General features: G+C 46.1%; 1 protein-coding gene across 1 annotated transcript; it reads right to left on the reverse strand.

Annotated features, from left to right (window-relative positions):
- On the reverse strand, positions 1,245 to 15,206 carry C14H12orf65 (chromosome 14 C12orf65 homolog). Its single transcript, XM_001928287.6, is given in 4 exon segments — positions 1,245 to 2,015; positions 2,018 to 2,120; positions 3,982 to 4,284; positions 15,056 to 15,206. Coding segments are annotated over 3 exon segments (606 nt in total). The 5' UTR covers positions 4,264 to 4,284; positions 15,056 to 15,206; the 3' UTR covers positions 1,245 to 1,794.

Consider the following 15,266-nt stretch of genomic DNA (forward strand, 5'->3'; position numbering starts at 1 on the left):
AGATACTTCAGTTGGTGGCTGCCTTCTAAAAGGAGGTTGGAACTTGGAAGGGCCCTGTACACTGCAACCAGAGGTCTAGAGAGCCTTGCATAGAGCTAAACTTCCAAACCAGGCCACTGCAAGGTGAGAAGAGCCCTAACTGGCTTCCTACAGGTAATCTATTGGGATGCATGCAATCTGGCCGTCACTGAAGAAGTAAAGCAAATTCTATGCCTTGACAGTGGCCTTCTCTTGCTGTGTTTCCCTACTGGGTTTTTGTTTTTACTTTATTTTTTTCTTTTTGCGTTTATTTTTTCTTTTTGGCTGTGCCCAGGGCACATGGAAGTTCCCCGGCCAGGGATCTAACCTGCACCACAGCAGTGACAACGCTGCATCCTTAACCCCCTGCACCACCAGGAAACTCCTCCTTACTGGTCTTATGCGTAAACTCCAAGTGTGTTCTAACAAACCAAGCTACTAACCATGCCTAAAAATTCCTAAACAATTTGTAAGGTCACATCCAGCTTGAGGGATAGTATCAAGCAAATTCACAACAAATAAGGTTTCTGAAACCTCATCTCTTATAAACCTACTACTTGTAAATTGGCATCTGAGCATGATATGTGTATTTCCACATCAGAGGTTACTGGTCAACAGTGTGTTAAGCTAGCTGGAGAGAGGGGCAAGTAACTTACTAACTTGTAAATCTTTCAGCATCTTGTTTTCTTTTGTTCTCTTAACCTGACATTAAGGCAACTGACACCTATATATCACTGAGCCTTAACCTCCCAGGACATGACAAGGGGGCACTAAATGCTATTAATGTTTGACCAGTTCTACATTTTTACATTAAAAAACCCCTTATCAGTATTTTCCCTGGTGTGAGAGCAGGTTAAGGATCTGGCATTGTCACTGCAGAGGCTTAGGTCACTGGAGTGGGTTTGATTTTGGCCTGGGAACTTCAGTAATGCCACAGGCATAGCCACCCCTGCCAAAAATTTCCTTTTTTGCCCCCTTTTTATGGTTGCATGTGTAGCATATGAAAGTTCCCAGGCCAGGAGTCAAATTGGAGCTGCAGCTGCAGGCCTATGCCACGGCCACAGCAACACAAGATCCGAGCTGCATCTGGGATCTACACTGCAGCTTGAGGCAATGCTGATCCTTAATCCAATGAGTGAGGCCAGTGATTGAACCTGCATCCTTGCAGACAGTATGTTAGGTTCTTAATGAGGCTAAGCCATGACTGGAACACCAAAAATTCCTTATTAACGCTTTTTAAAAAATTTTTTCATTTCTTACTTTTGATAATAAAAAAGACAGTCACACAAATGTTTAGCTTAAAAGGTGACATCCTTCTTACTACTGCCCAGGTCAAGAAATAGAACTCTTTAGCTGCCCAGAAGCTCTTCCTAACCCTGCTTCACAACCACCACCTTTCCTCCCTCAAGAAGTTCGCTGTCCATCTAGAGCAATGACCTCCTGGTGTGTCTTAATAGGTTTTTTTTTTCTCCCTCTGGGTCTCACCCGAGGCATATGGAGGTTCCCAGGCCAGGGGCTGAATCAGAGCTGCAGCTGTCAGCCATGGCCATGCCAGATCCGAGCCACATCTGCGACCTACACTACAAGCTCCCGCAACACCGGATCCTTAACCTATTAAGTGAGGCCAGGGATTGAACCTGTGTCCTCATGGATGCTAGTCAGGTTCATTTCTGCTGAACCGTGATGGAAACTCCTCTCTTTATAGTTTTATTCTCAAAGTATGCATCTCTCTATAGTTCATCTGTTACTGAGAAACCTTGCTGTCCCTGGAGTCTGTCACATGGTCTCCTTCAGAGGCGCTGTCACAGCGCTGGTGGTGGGGCTCACCCCGCCATCCCTGGAAGCGTCTGGCACGTTCTTCCAGTCAGAACTCGCGGTCCTTTCTCTGGGCACATTTTTACTTGATTCCCATTGTTCTTTCAGGAGTTTCTTTTTCTCTAGTGTTTCCTTTGCTCTTTTTTTCCTCTCTTGCTTTCTCTTCTCTGCCTCTCGTTTTCTTTGTAAACAGGACTGTTTTCACCATTGTAGAAAACATCCACTTTCTCTTGCAGGATTCTCCGAGCTAGCTTTCTGTTTTGGTCAACGGATCTTGTCTGGTGACACTGTAAGAGATAATATTTCATAATGTGAAAGCCAGTGTGTTCTGGGTGGGACCTTAGGAATCATTAAAGTCAACCTAGTCCCTTTCGAGTTGGGGACAGGCCCCCAGAGGCAAAGCCACTTGTCCAGAGTCCTGGTGGGTCAGTGACAGGGCAAAGGCTGTACCCTTTCCAGCTTCTATTAGGCCCTGCCCTTTCCCACACCCCAGTTGTATTATGTGGCTTTCACTGTGACTGTTCCATTATTAGGAGTGTTGTTTTATTTAGACGAAACAAGAGCTTTCAAGGAACTTAAAGTCCCCAAATAATTTTCAACATCAAATATATCTAGCTTGTGGCCAGGGAACAAGCCTATTGTGCGTACCCTTTATAAATGTAAACTTCTGTCTGAAGGAGGAAAATAGCCTCTTTATTACCAGTTGACCATCATATTCACTATGTAATATCTCTGTTATTTTGGGCAAATGCCTTAAAAGGTCTTTGACAAAAGACAGCCTGTGACGGAGTTTCCCGTCGTGGCGCAGTGGTTAACGAATCCGACTAGGAACCATGAGGTTGCGGGTTCGATCCCTGCCCTTGCTCAGTGGGTTAACGATCCGGCGTTGCCGTGAGCTGTGGTGTAGGTTGCAGACGAGGCTCGGATCCCGCATTGCTGTGGCTCTAGTGTAGGCCGGTGGCTACAGCTCTGATTCAACCCCTAGCCTGGGAACCTCCATATGCCGCGGGAGCGGCCCAAGAAATAGCAACAATAACAACAACAACAACAACAACAACAAAAGACAAAAGACAAAAAGACAAAAAAAAAAAAAAAAAAAAAAAAAGCCTGTGAAATTAGGGTAAAAGAATAGCACTAAAAGCAAATTTGGAGTAAATTACATAAAATAAACAAATTAACTCTGTCAGGTTTCAGAATTTTACTTGTTTCACTTTTTTCAAGGAGGAGAAGAAAAGTGAGGTTTTAACTTATAGGCCCTTGGCTCAGAAATGTGGCAGTGAAAAACACCTGTTAGGAATAGTGTTTGGGTTCTGGGCTGATTCCTGCAGCTGTAGGAACCTCTTTGTGCCTCAGGTCCCACACCATGAGTATGGGCTTGTGAGGACTGAGAGTTAAGTCAAATGTGAAGTTGTTAGAACAGTGCTGACCACGTATTCATGTGACACGGAAGTGTTTGCTAATAGTACCACTAGTGTAGACCTGCCTCTGCTATCCACCTCGCCACAAGGCAGGTGCTGCCTCCAGGGCCCTCAGGAAATGGAATGGACTGGCAGTTCCCCAGGGGCAGCAGGGCTGCCACCAAACCAGGAAACCAGAGAAAGCACTGCACCATTCCTAGAGGTTCAGACTCTGTTGACAGCTGGCAATGGTCTGATCAGAGGCTGGTTTTGTTTTAAGGTCTACAGGCAGCTGCGCCCGGCGGATTTTTTTTCTGATGGCTGAAAATTTGCCTCCATCATCTCAGTCCTCCAGGAGGGTAAATGTCAGTGACATTTACCAAAGAGGGAATGGGGGGACACGGAGGATGTGATCATCTGAGTAATCAGGCTAGGGGCTGAGACTGTGGGTGGACTGCTTGGGGACTAGAGCCCAAAGCAGTGCCACTGGGCTCTGCAGCCACCCAGCAGCCCAGTGGCTCAACAACTGTGGGGCCTGCCAGGTTCAAGGATGGAAACAATAAGAGCCTGGCTACAAAGGATCCTGGAAGGAGGCTCCTGAGGCTTCGGAGGCCCTCCCTGGGAGGAGTACACAAGGTGGGGCACCAGATCCCCAGTCCCTCTGGTGCTGGGGCCACAATGAGAACATGTGTCAGCTGCTCATCATTTTCACTTGGGAGAGATTGGGGACCCCGCCACCTCCTTTCTCTACCTTGACCACGATGCCCGAGGGGATGTGCCTCAGCACCACGCAGTTGCTTGTTTTGTTGGTTGCCTGGCCCCCTGGACCATGTCCTTTTACAAACTGCTCTTCAAGTTCACGCTCATCCAGGGAGAGCAGAGCAGGGCGGTCCTTCTTGCCTGCTGCCTGCACTGGAGCACCTGCTGTTCCCGGGGTTAGGAGCGCCGGCTTTTGGCAGAGCCTGAGCCCCCTTGGCACCGTGCATATCCTGGCCAGGTGGGCGGGAAATCGGAGCAGACCCGAGGTGCTCATAGCGGCTCTACTGCTCAGAACCTGAATGGGACAGAAAGGACATTCCTTCAGCCTGGTTTGCTCTCAAGATTATACTTCAGGTTCTAAGACCATCTTTTTTTTTTTTCTTTTTACATATGCACCTGTGGTATATGGAGCTTCCCAGGCTAGGGGTTGAATCAGAGCTACAGCTGCCAGCCTACACCACAGCCACAGCAATGCCAGATCCGAGCTGCATTCTGTGACCTATGCTGCAGCTTGTGGCAATGCTGGATCCTTAATCCACTGAGCAAGCCAGGGATCAACCTGCATCCTCATAGATACTAGCTGGGTTCTTAACCCACTGAGCCACAACAGGAGCACCCTAGACCACCTTTTCTGAACCACTTCAAGCGAAAGCCACCCATCTGGCTGGTGGGGATTTAGAAAATTGGTGCAGGCAGGTTACTCAGCAACACACACTTCCCTCCAGCCTTGCATCACCTACCATGGTTGGGCTCAGCAGTACATGCCCTGCCAACTGATAAACAGTTTCTTATTAGGGGCCAAAAATATCTTCAAAGCACCCAAAGATGCTGCTTTCTCAGGAAGGAGGGGGTTTGAGTGTGAGAGTCAAAAGAATAGGGCTGTAATTTGATAAGAAAATATTACATAGTACATCAACCAGGAATTAGAATCCGAGTCAAGTGACATTATTTAAGCGTATGAGAGTCTTTGAAATCAAAATGGAAAGACGACAGTATGTGCTAGTCTATTTTATAGCTGAGCTTAAACAGTCTGACACAGTAAATATCACTATCAATCAATGTCATGATTGTTTTTTTTTTTTTTTTAATGTTTCCAGTTTCATGGATTTGAATAGGAACATCTGTTCCCTCGGAAGCTCTGCCAGTAACATGATCCAACTGGTACTCATCATGAGAACTACCGAGTCAATGGATTTTTTTTTATGAAGGTGCCTGGTATTTAGGTTCAAAATACCATGCAAGGTATAGAGAGGGATGTGAGGTCAATGAGAGCTAGACGCTGCCTTCGTGGAGCTCACAGTCTAGTCAGAGAGAGAAGCTATTGAAAAAGAAAGTGGTAGGTGCTGAACCAGCCACCTCGGTAACTATCCGAGCCCAGCCTAAGGCTGAAGGGGCTTAGCAGACAAGAGAGTAGTACAGAGAATGAGGGCCGGAGGGTATGGGGACTCCCACACGCCTCTGCTTCTGTTCCAAGGTGAGGAAGGCAGGGGATCTGAAAGGGATCACCTCTTTCCCGAGACTACATGCTCCCCACGTGAACAGGGAGGGGGCAGTCACAACCCGTTTTCTCATCTGGAAAATGGGGAATAGCCCTCTTCCCACGTCCCACGCAGGCTAAGTGTGAAGTCAGAGGAAACTGTATTCCAGAAAGGGCTTTGTTGATAGCTCTGAAGGCAGGAGGCTGGTTTTGAGCAAAATCCCTGTCCCCCAGGTGGATATGGGGAACTGCAAAGGTGCCACTTGCTTATACTTCCTGACTGAGGATTATGCAGGCCCTGAAAACGGCCTCCTGTGAAGGTGCCTGATATTTAGGTTCAAAATACCATGCAAGGTATAGAGAGGGATGTGAGGTCAATGAGAGCTAGACGCTCTACACAGCTTCTCTTACCACTTGAACCCTTGTAAATTCTAGCTCGTGGCAACTGGTCTCTCATACAGATAGGAACCGGCGTTTCCCTACACCAACTTCTGCAGCCAAAAGGAACGTCACATCCACCAGATTATGTCACCAGCTTTCTCTAGGCTCATTTACCTTGTGCCCACCAACAGTTCTGACTGCTAACATCCATGGGGCCCAACATCGATCTCTAGATAAGCACTCAGGAGGCTTACTGCAGACAAATGCTGTTAGGCCTTGCTTCTTTCCAAATAGGAGCATTTCCTGTTACCTGAAACCTGAAATTAAGCCTATCTTAATTATCAGTATGGATGACAGTGGTGGTGTTTAGAATGGATATGGTATTCTTCATCTCTATCTCTACTATTTCTATGGAAAATAAATATAATGAGATGTACTTTTCAAGCCTTACCCAATGCTAGTTTTCAATTCTATGATTGTTATGAGGGTTTGAACTTATACCACCTTCTTTTTTTTTTTAGGGCCACACCCGCGGCATATGGAGGTTCCCAGGCTAGGGGTCTAAAAAGAGCTACAGCTGCCGGCCTACACCACAGCCACAAAAACATCAGATCCGAGCCTTGTCTGCCACCTACACCACAGCTCACGGCAACACTGGACCCTTAACCCACTGAGTGAGGTCAGGGATTGAACCTGCATCCTCATGGATACTAGTGAGGTTCGTAACCTGCTGGGCCACAATGGGAACTTCCTGAACTCAAACCTTTGTGAAAAATATGATGTTGGGTATGTTCCGTCCCAGCGGGTGATAACTGAGGTGGTCTTGGTCGGTAAGGTGCTCTGTGGCTACCCAGGGAGATCTTTTGAAAGAGTAGGCTGGTGAAAGTAGTGCTTTAAAAACAGGTTTTGTTTATTGGGTGTGACATACTTCAGTGTATCCTCAGGAAAAGATACACAAACGATAAGCCCAGGCACTTTGAAATCTCTGAAACAAAGAATCTGTTCTCCTCTCAATAAGCCTAAGTCAGTGTCCAAAGTTTCCCTCCCCTTATATCTGCTTCCAGTCCACAGACAGAATTCCTCTCTGTACCAGGCAGTGTCTAGTCCCTGGATTAGGTTTATGATGGAAAAGGAGCCCAGTGCCTCCCTTGGGCCTTCTCTTCTGTTAGTAAATCTGACCAGGCAGGACAGTGGTAGGATACAGTGCAGTGACAAAGAAAGGAAGCAGGTCTGAGACAGGGCGAAACTCCCAGACAAAGGGTGGAGAGGAGAACACTTTCATCAGCTGCTTTGTCACCAGCCCACAGGGCTTCAAATCTAGCCGGCTGTCCTACTTCGGAGCTGACACGCACACGGGAAGGCCTCGCGCCCGATTGGAGTTCAGGAAGGCCCCCAGTGTCCAGTTACCGGCTGCTTTGTTTAACAGCTAATTCCGACAGCCAACCGGATGATTCCAAATACTTTTAGTATCTCCTGGGGCTCTGGCTCTACTCCAGCGACAGCTAAAAATGACAAACAGACCCAAGGTTCCACTTCCCCAGAGCCCAGAGGAGAATATGGACTGATTTCAGTTTTCGTGATATCCATACAGCAACCCATAGTCTTTGGGGAACAATAAAAACTCAAATGACAGCTCATCGAGACATTAAAAAAGAGAAAAAGAAAAATGGAAGCAAGCAATGTGTGTAAGGGGAAGCCAGCAGGCATGACCGTGTGCCTGGCTTACTTGCCGCCTCTCCACCCTGACTGGCCTCAGCTCTGCTTTTCCTTGGAGGGCCACGTCTGCACCGAACAGCTGACTGCCATCTAAGTTAAAGCATCTTGGTCAAGTTAGAGATAACATGGCCTTTAGGGTGGGGGATGTTCGTTTGTCCAGTGAATATTTTCAGGCGTGGGCCTCAGCATAAAGGTACAGGCCAGAGCCCAGGATGGATCATGTGCTGTAGAGCAGCGGTTCTCCAACTTCACCGCGCCCCCCCATGCCCCCCGACTGCTGGTCCCTGGGAGTCCAATTAGGTGCCTTTTTTCCTGACTGGACCCTGCCGGCACACGGTCCCTCCTCTGGCTCCCACAATCAGCCCAAACCCAGACAGATGCCTGGCAAACAGAAGGCATGTTCACCTCTAGACTGTGGCAGGTGACAGGAGCAAACAATCGGATTTCAACTGGACACAGTGAGGTGAGGCTTATTTTAACAACACTCAAAGGCTCTGGAGAGCTGTAAGGGGGCCACTGCCTTTCCTTTGTGCCTGTGACAGAGAGAGGATACTTGATTCTGTTTTCAGGAAGGCATAGGATTTCAATCTCTGGATCCACCTTCTGGATGCCATTTGCCTAAAATCCACTGTTGAAATACAGATGTGGAGATTAGCCGAAATGGGTGCTTTAGGAAGGATGGTTGTTAAAGCTCTCATGGCTCAAACTTTCACAAACAGAAAACCTCCCAGGGGTCCTGTTAAACAGGAGACGGCTCGTTAGGTCTGGGATGGGGCCTGAGAGCCTGCACTTCTAACCAGCTCCCAGGTGAGGCGGTTGCTGCCTAAGTCCTGGCTCTGGGGCCTGACTGCCGGATGGGAACCCTAGGATCGTGATGGCAGTGATGGAGACGGAGAATGTGGCAAAGGAAGACATTTAGAGAAAAGAATTAAATGACTATCGAGCTGAGCTAAAAGAGAAGGTGAAATGGTCACAAGGGGATTGAGAAACTGGGTCATCTGAAAAAAGAACACCAAAAACGCTGCTTCTGTTACATTAATGTTCTAGAACAGCAATGTCCAATAGAAATATAGTGCAAGCCACATGTGAAATTCTAAAATTTCTAGTAGTCACAGTCAAAACTGTAAAAAGTGACCGATGAATTGATCTATTTAATCCAACATAGCCCATGTATTATTCTAACATGTAATCAATATAAAAACTTAGTGATATTCTTTTCATATGAGGTCTTCAAGATTTGAGGTGTGGTCTCACTCCCAGCACATGTCAGTGTGGACTAGCCATGCACACCAGTGGCTACTGCACCGGCTGAGGTAGCTTGAGAACCCTGCTACTCAGAGTGTGGTCCCAGGGCAGCAGCAATGGCATCCCCTGGGAGCTTGTCAGGAGTGAAGGCCCTCCGGCCCTTCCCCAGACCTTTGAAATGAGAACTTGCATGTTCACTGTATCCTCACTTGACTCAGGGGAACATTGAGTTTTGAGCAGCAGAGGACACAGGAATTAGCAAGTTCTTCCAGCTGCTAGGACAGACAATTTTTTTTTTTTTTTTTTTTTTAGGGCCGAACTCTCAGCTTATGGAGGTTCCCAGGCTAGGGGTCAAATCAGAGCTATAGCTGCCAGCTTACACCACAGCCATAGCAACGCAGGATCCAAGCTGCGTCTGTGACCTATACTACAGCTCAAGGCAACACCGGATCCTTAACCCACTGAGTAAAGCCAGGGATCAGACCTGCGTAGGACAGACACTTTTTGTCTTTTTTTTTTTTTTTTCTTTGCCCTTTCTTGGAGGTTCCCAGGCTAGGGGTCCAATCGGAGCTGTAGCCACCGGCCTACACCAGAGCCACAGCAATGCGGGATCCGAGCCGCGTCTGCGACCTACACCACAGCTCATGGCAACGCCGGATCGTTAACCCACTGAGCAAGGGCAGGGACCGAACCCGCAACCTCATGGTTCCTAGTCAGATTCATTAACCACTGCACCACGACGGGAACTCCCGGACAGACACTTTTAAAAGCTATTGTTTCTGGAGTTCCCGTCGTGGCTCAGTGGTTAGCGAATCCGACTAGGAACCATGAGATTTTGGGTTCGATCCCTGCCCTTGCTCAGTGGGTTAAGGAACCAGCATTGCCGTGAGCTGTGGTGTAGGTCGCAGACCTGTTTTGGATCCCACATTGCTGTGGCTGTGACGTAGGCCGGCGGCTACAGCTCTGATCCGACCCCTAGCCTGGGAACCTCCATATGCCACGGGAGTGGCCCAAGAAATGGCAAAAAGACAAAAAAAAAAAAAAGCTATTGTTTCTTAGGTGTGTAATATTTCCAAAGCTGAGCTCAGAATTCGGGAGTGCTGATTACCTGCTTAGTCATGGTCCTGTTTCTCCCGCCCCCATAAGAAGATAAAATAGGTCTGACAACAACGACCTAATCAATGGTGAAGGACCTAACACAGTGAGCTTGAACAGACTGACTTGCAAGATTAAGCTTTACAAAGACAACACGGCCACCCCATGGCACCAGAAGCTAAGTGAGAGAATGATTTTCTGGGAACTGCTTAATAATAATTTGTTTTAAAATTGTGTTAGGTGCTCCTTATTGAGTGGGAGTTAAGATAAAGCAGGCTTTCTCTCTCTTTCACGTCTAGCTCATCCTCCTGTTCTAGCTGCCCAAAATCCTTAGGAGGGCTGCAACACCTCCCCAAACAGAGCCATGGGGAATTTTAGCTCAGGCTTGAAACAGACTCTGTCATTCCCTAGGCTGGGGGATCTACACCTTCACCCACAGTAAGTGTTTCCAGAGAGCTATTTCTCAAATAAGAAAAGCAGAATAGATGGAGCAGGAAAGGGCAACAGAGCTGTCATCCTTGATTTGGGGGGTTTGGTCTTCATTTAATAGGCTTGCTGCTGCACAGTTCAAGAGACAATGAATGAAGTAAAGAGAAAAGCTTTCAATTCATAAAATACCAACATTCTGTTCTGCTTTTCTTCTTAAAACAGAAAACTTCAAAGCCACAATTACACCTGTCCTATTTGGATGCATCACTGTGATTCTGTTCTATTTATGGCATCTCACAGGAACTTTATAATTTATCAACTACACTATTAAAATAAGACCGCGGAGTTCCCGTGGTGGCGCAGTGGTTAACGAATCCGACTAGGAACCATGAGGTTGCGGGTTCGATCCCTGCCCTTGCTCAGTGGGTTAACGATCCGGCGTTGCCGTGAGCTGTGGTGTAGGTTGCAGACGCGGCTCGGATCCCGCATTGCTGTGGCTCTAGTGTAGGCCGGTGGCTACAGCTCTGATTCAACCCCTAGCCAGGGAACCTCCATATGCCGCGGGAGCGGCCCAAGAAATAGCAACAATAACAACAACAACAACAAAAGACAAAAGACAAAAAAGACAAAAAAAAAAAAAAAAAAAAAAAAAAAAAAAATAAGACCGCAATAACAACATTCCACATTTTCCTCTCAAAGTCTCAAATACATTATTACCACTAATGATGTGTATTTTTTAAGGACTTACGTTTTCAAAGCATGTTCAAATACATTATTGTATTTCATACAAACATAGGAAAAAAGGAATGCATATTTCCTGAAAAGGATTATTTCAGGAAGACTTATTTTGGAAGAATATTAGATAATTTTAAACTAAATTTATCCTTTCTATCACTTGCTTCTTTACCTTTCATAGCATCTCCAGATTTGTTCTTCCCTAGCTCCTTAAAACTGTTAGTTCATCTTCCTCAACTTTCTCTTCTTTGGCCACAGTGTCCAAAGAAGAGATCCCACAGTTTGATGTGGGAGTTCAGTTCCCAGACTGGGGATTGAATCCAGGCTGCAGTGGTGAAGTGCCGAGTCCTAACTACTAGACCACCAGGGAACTCCTTCAACTTTCTATTCTTGTTTTGCCCGTGAAAGTCCATGCTATTTTGCTCCTCTTACTGTTTTGCCCCTGAAAGTCCATGCTGCTTTATAGTCAGCGTGACCTGTGTCAACATCAACTCCACAATTGACTCACTGTGCAACTCTGGCTGCATTTCTGCATCTGTCAAGTGGAGGCAATACCACCCTGGGAGAGAAGAAAAAGATACATGCTGCCACAAGAGTAAAATGCCTTGGCATCCTTTACTACAAAGCTCAGGAACCTTTGGCTAACATACCATATAAACCATGGTCTTACCCCATAAGCCCAATCTGAAAACTGATTATTTCATGGACTTTTATTTTAGAAGCTCAGAGTGAAAAGGTATATAGAACATGACCTGCAAACTATTTTACTTGGTATGGTCCAGTTTAAGAAATACTTGGGAGTTCCCATTGTGGTTCAGTGGTAGCAAACCCGACTAGTATCCATGAAGACTCCGGTTTGATTCCTGGCCTCGCTCAGTGGGTTAAGGATCTGGCATTGCTGTGAGTTGGGGTGAAGGTTGAAGACACGGCTCAGATCCTGCATTGCTGTGGCTGTGGTGTAGACTGGCAGTTGCAGCTCTGATTTGATCCCTATCCTGGGAACTTCCATATGCCAAAGATGTGGCTCTAAAAAGAAAAAAATACTTGGAAACCACGGAATTACTGAAGACATGCTGTTTGGTGAGGTCACAATTGTGGTCTATGAAATCAGGTACCAAAGAGATAATTATGATGCCAAGAATACAGCCTGACTTCCCAGAAAGTTCAAATTGAAAGATTAAAAACTACCTTCATCAAAGCAAGTCCTGGTTTAAATATAGAGATCTTTAAGAATTATCCAATATAGTTGGAAAAATCACGAAGGACAGGAAAGATGAAAAAAGTCATACTTAAAGATATACCTGAACATTTCCTTTCATGTTTAATGGTTGAACTAAGTTTCAGAGTTCCTCATTTTTGCTTGGAGAACTGCCCTCCCCAAACCCCTACCAATGACAAGCTGTTTGGATATAAAAATAAATGACACAAAGTAACACCCTGGTTAACAGACATGAAATGCCTCAGGCCATAAGTGGCTACTATTACTTAATAGCCCAGTCTTAACCTAATCAGAGTGAAAGTGTCAACTTGAAGCCTTCATGGCAAAAGAGAAATACTTGGGGAATATGATGTTATAAAATCATATGGTGATCATACCCTTATAAAAGGCCATAAAATAGTGGTGTAATCTTGCGTACAAGTAATGCAAAATCTCCAGTATGAGGACAGGGAGGGGGAGGGTAAATTAGATGAATCATTATTATACTCAATACATACTTGAATTTCTGAAGACTTCTACTTCTGTTTTCTATATTCAGAAATAATTTCCATGGACTTTATTTTTTATCTGTTGGCCGAGACTTCGGTATGCAGAAGTTCTCGGGTCAGGGATCGAACCCAAGCCACTGCAGTGACAATGCCGGACTTTTAACCTGCTATACTACCACGGAGAACTCCCTCATTAGCTGTTTTTACAAAGCTTTGCTATAGTCTTATTTGCAAAAGTCAATTCCCACTATGAATTTAGAAATATTAAGACCCTACCAAAGAGCTTAACCTAAATTAAAAAAATATGGTGTGTGACAAAAAAAAAAAAAAATATGGTGTGCATAACCTTACCAAAATATTTCACATCAGTTGGTTAATAACTCCATTAATCAGAATACTAGCTCCTGAACATGTTGGCTTATTAAGACATTAACAGATTTTTTTGGAAAGTTATCTAAAATCACACTGCCAGGAGCTCCCGTCGTGGCGTAGCGGAAATGAATCTGACTAGGAACCATGAGGTTGTGGGTTCGATCCCTGGCCTTGCTCAGTGAGTTAAGGATCTGGCACTGCTGTGAGCTGTGGTGTAGGTCACAGATGGGGGCTCGGATCTGGTGTTGCTGTGGCTCTGGCGTAGGCTGGCAGCAACAGCTCCCATTTGACCCCTAGCCTGGGAACCTCCATATGCTGCAGATGTGCCCCTAAAAAAGGACAAAAAACAAACAAACAAACCCACAACTATAATAATAAAAGCACACTGCCAAATACAAAAAACAAAAACACACTCAAACTAAACAAAGTCCATTTGATTTTGTAGCAAAAAGCAATGATCTCCTGTCTCCTGTATTGTTAATCTACATTACTCGATTTTTTTTTTTTTTTTTTTTTTTTTTGGCTTTTTAGGGCCTCACCCTCTGCATACAGGTTTCCAGGCTAGAGGTCAAACTGGAGCTGTACCTGCCGTCCTACACCACAGCCACAGCCACAGCCACGTGGGATCCCAGCAGAGTGCAATCTACACTGCAGCTAACGGCAACGCTGGATCCTTAACCCACTGAGTGAGGCCAGAGATCAAATATGCATCCTCATGGATATTAGTCAGGTTTGTTACTGCTGAGCCACAACAGGAACTCCCCCGTTACTTGATTTTGGACTTAACATTTTTCTTGCAAGAAAACATACCTCCCTCTGCCTAGAACTGTCTCAGGAATTCCCGTTCCCATCTTTCTGTGAGTGCAAAATTCTCAAATAGAAATTTTGTAACCAACTGAAATTAGTGATAAAACTTTTGTGGGGGGGGGGCTTGAAACATGGTCACTGAAAAGAAAGCCATGTGCTTAAAAATAATTTGATTTGGGAGTTCCTTGGAGGTCTAGTGGCTAGAATTTGGCTCATTCACCGCCTGGGGTTCAATCCCTGGTCTGGAAGCTGAGATCTTACTTCAAGCTGCTACAAGCAGTAAGCTAGAAAAAAAAAAATTTTTTTTTTTTTAAATTTTGGTTAAGTATTACACATACAGTACTGATTGGGGATTTACACAACTGGGGAGGGAGGATTTCATTTATTTAAACTTGAAATGTTTCACACATGGAGTTTCGGGTAGACTGAATTTTTACTGTTGAAACAAAATTCTAGGTATTCTTAAGAGGCTCAGATCAGATGGAAGGTCTCTTCACAGATTTGCTATTCCAAGGGCAAATATCTTCTCCATCCTGGCTTCTCAACGACAGGGCTAGCAAAGTCCCTTTCTTGTGTGCTCAGGTCACCTGAAGGGAAATCTAACAGCTAGAAGTACCTTAAAGGTTAAGAACCTTTCGTCTGAAGAATAAGAACTGAACAGCGCGTGTAAGACGGGCTGGGGGCCCACGGGGAGGGATGCGGGTTCTCCTTGGTCCTTTCAAAGGACTGGCAAGAGCAGAACACCCACCATGCCTGAAATAAGCCCTGCTGCGCACTAACAGCTCCCTAAGGCTCTGCCTAAAGAGTAAATGAGCATCGCTCATGTGCCCTCGGGCCTCGGTGGAACTGTTTTCTCCACAAAAGTGGGCTCTCCTCCTCTCCCACTTCAGGTCCGAGAAGAGCCCTTGCCAATCCCCACAGCCTAGGGTAAACCAGGTTCAGGGAAAATTTAGCTCAGGTGTCTGGGCTGGCCTCAGGTCAATGAGCTGAGCGATTCAGGGTTGCGAACTGGGAAACTCAGGGGCACTAGTTCCCAGTCCTCTCTAGGAGCCCCTGACGATCGTGGGCAATCGTGGTACCTGGCTTCTCTGCAGACGCTTACCTGACCTCAGGACTGGCCTCCCGCCACCAATGTTCTGGAGGAACCGGAATCATCGCAGGACCGGGAAAGCAAACGCGATCCCGGGCCTGCGCACGCGCGGTATTCCTGCCGCAGCCCCCGCTCACCTGAGTCCCTTCATCTTACTAACTGCGCATGCGGGAAACAGAGGCTACTTTCCCGCGTAGCTGCAGTAGGTTCCCAGAGAGCCAAT

The sequence above is a fragment of the Sus scrofa genome, chromosome 14, assembly GCF_000003025.6.
Source record: "Sus scrofa isolate TJ Tabasco breed Duroc chromosome 14, Sscrofa11.1, whole genome shotgun sequence".
Classification (NCBI taxonomy): domain Eukaryota; kingdom Metazoa; phylum Chordata; class Mammalia; order Artiodactyla; family Suidae; genus Sus; species Sus scrofa.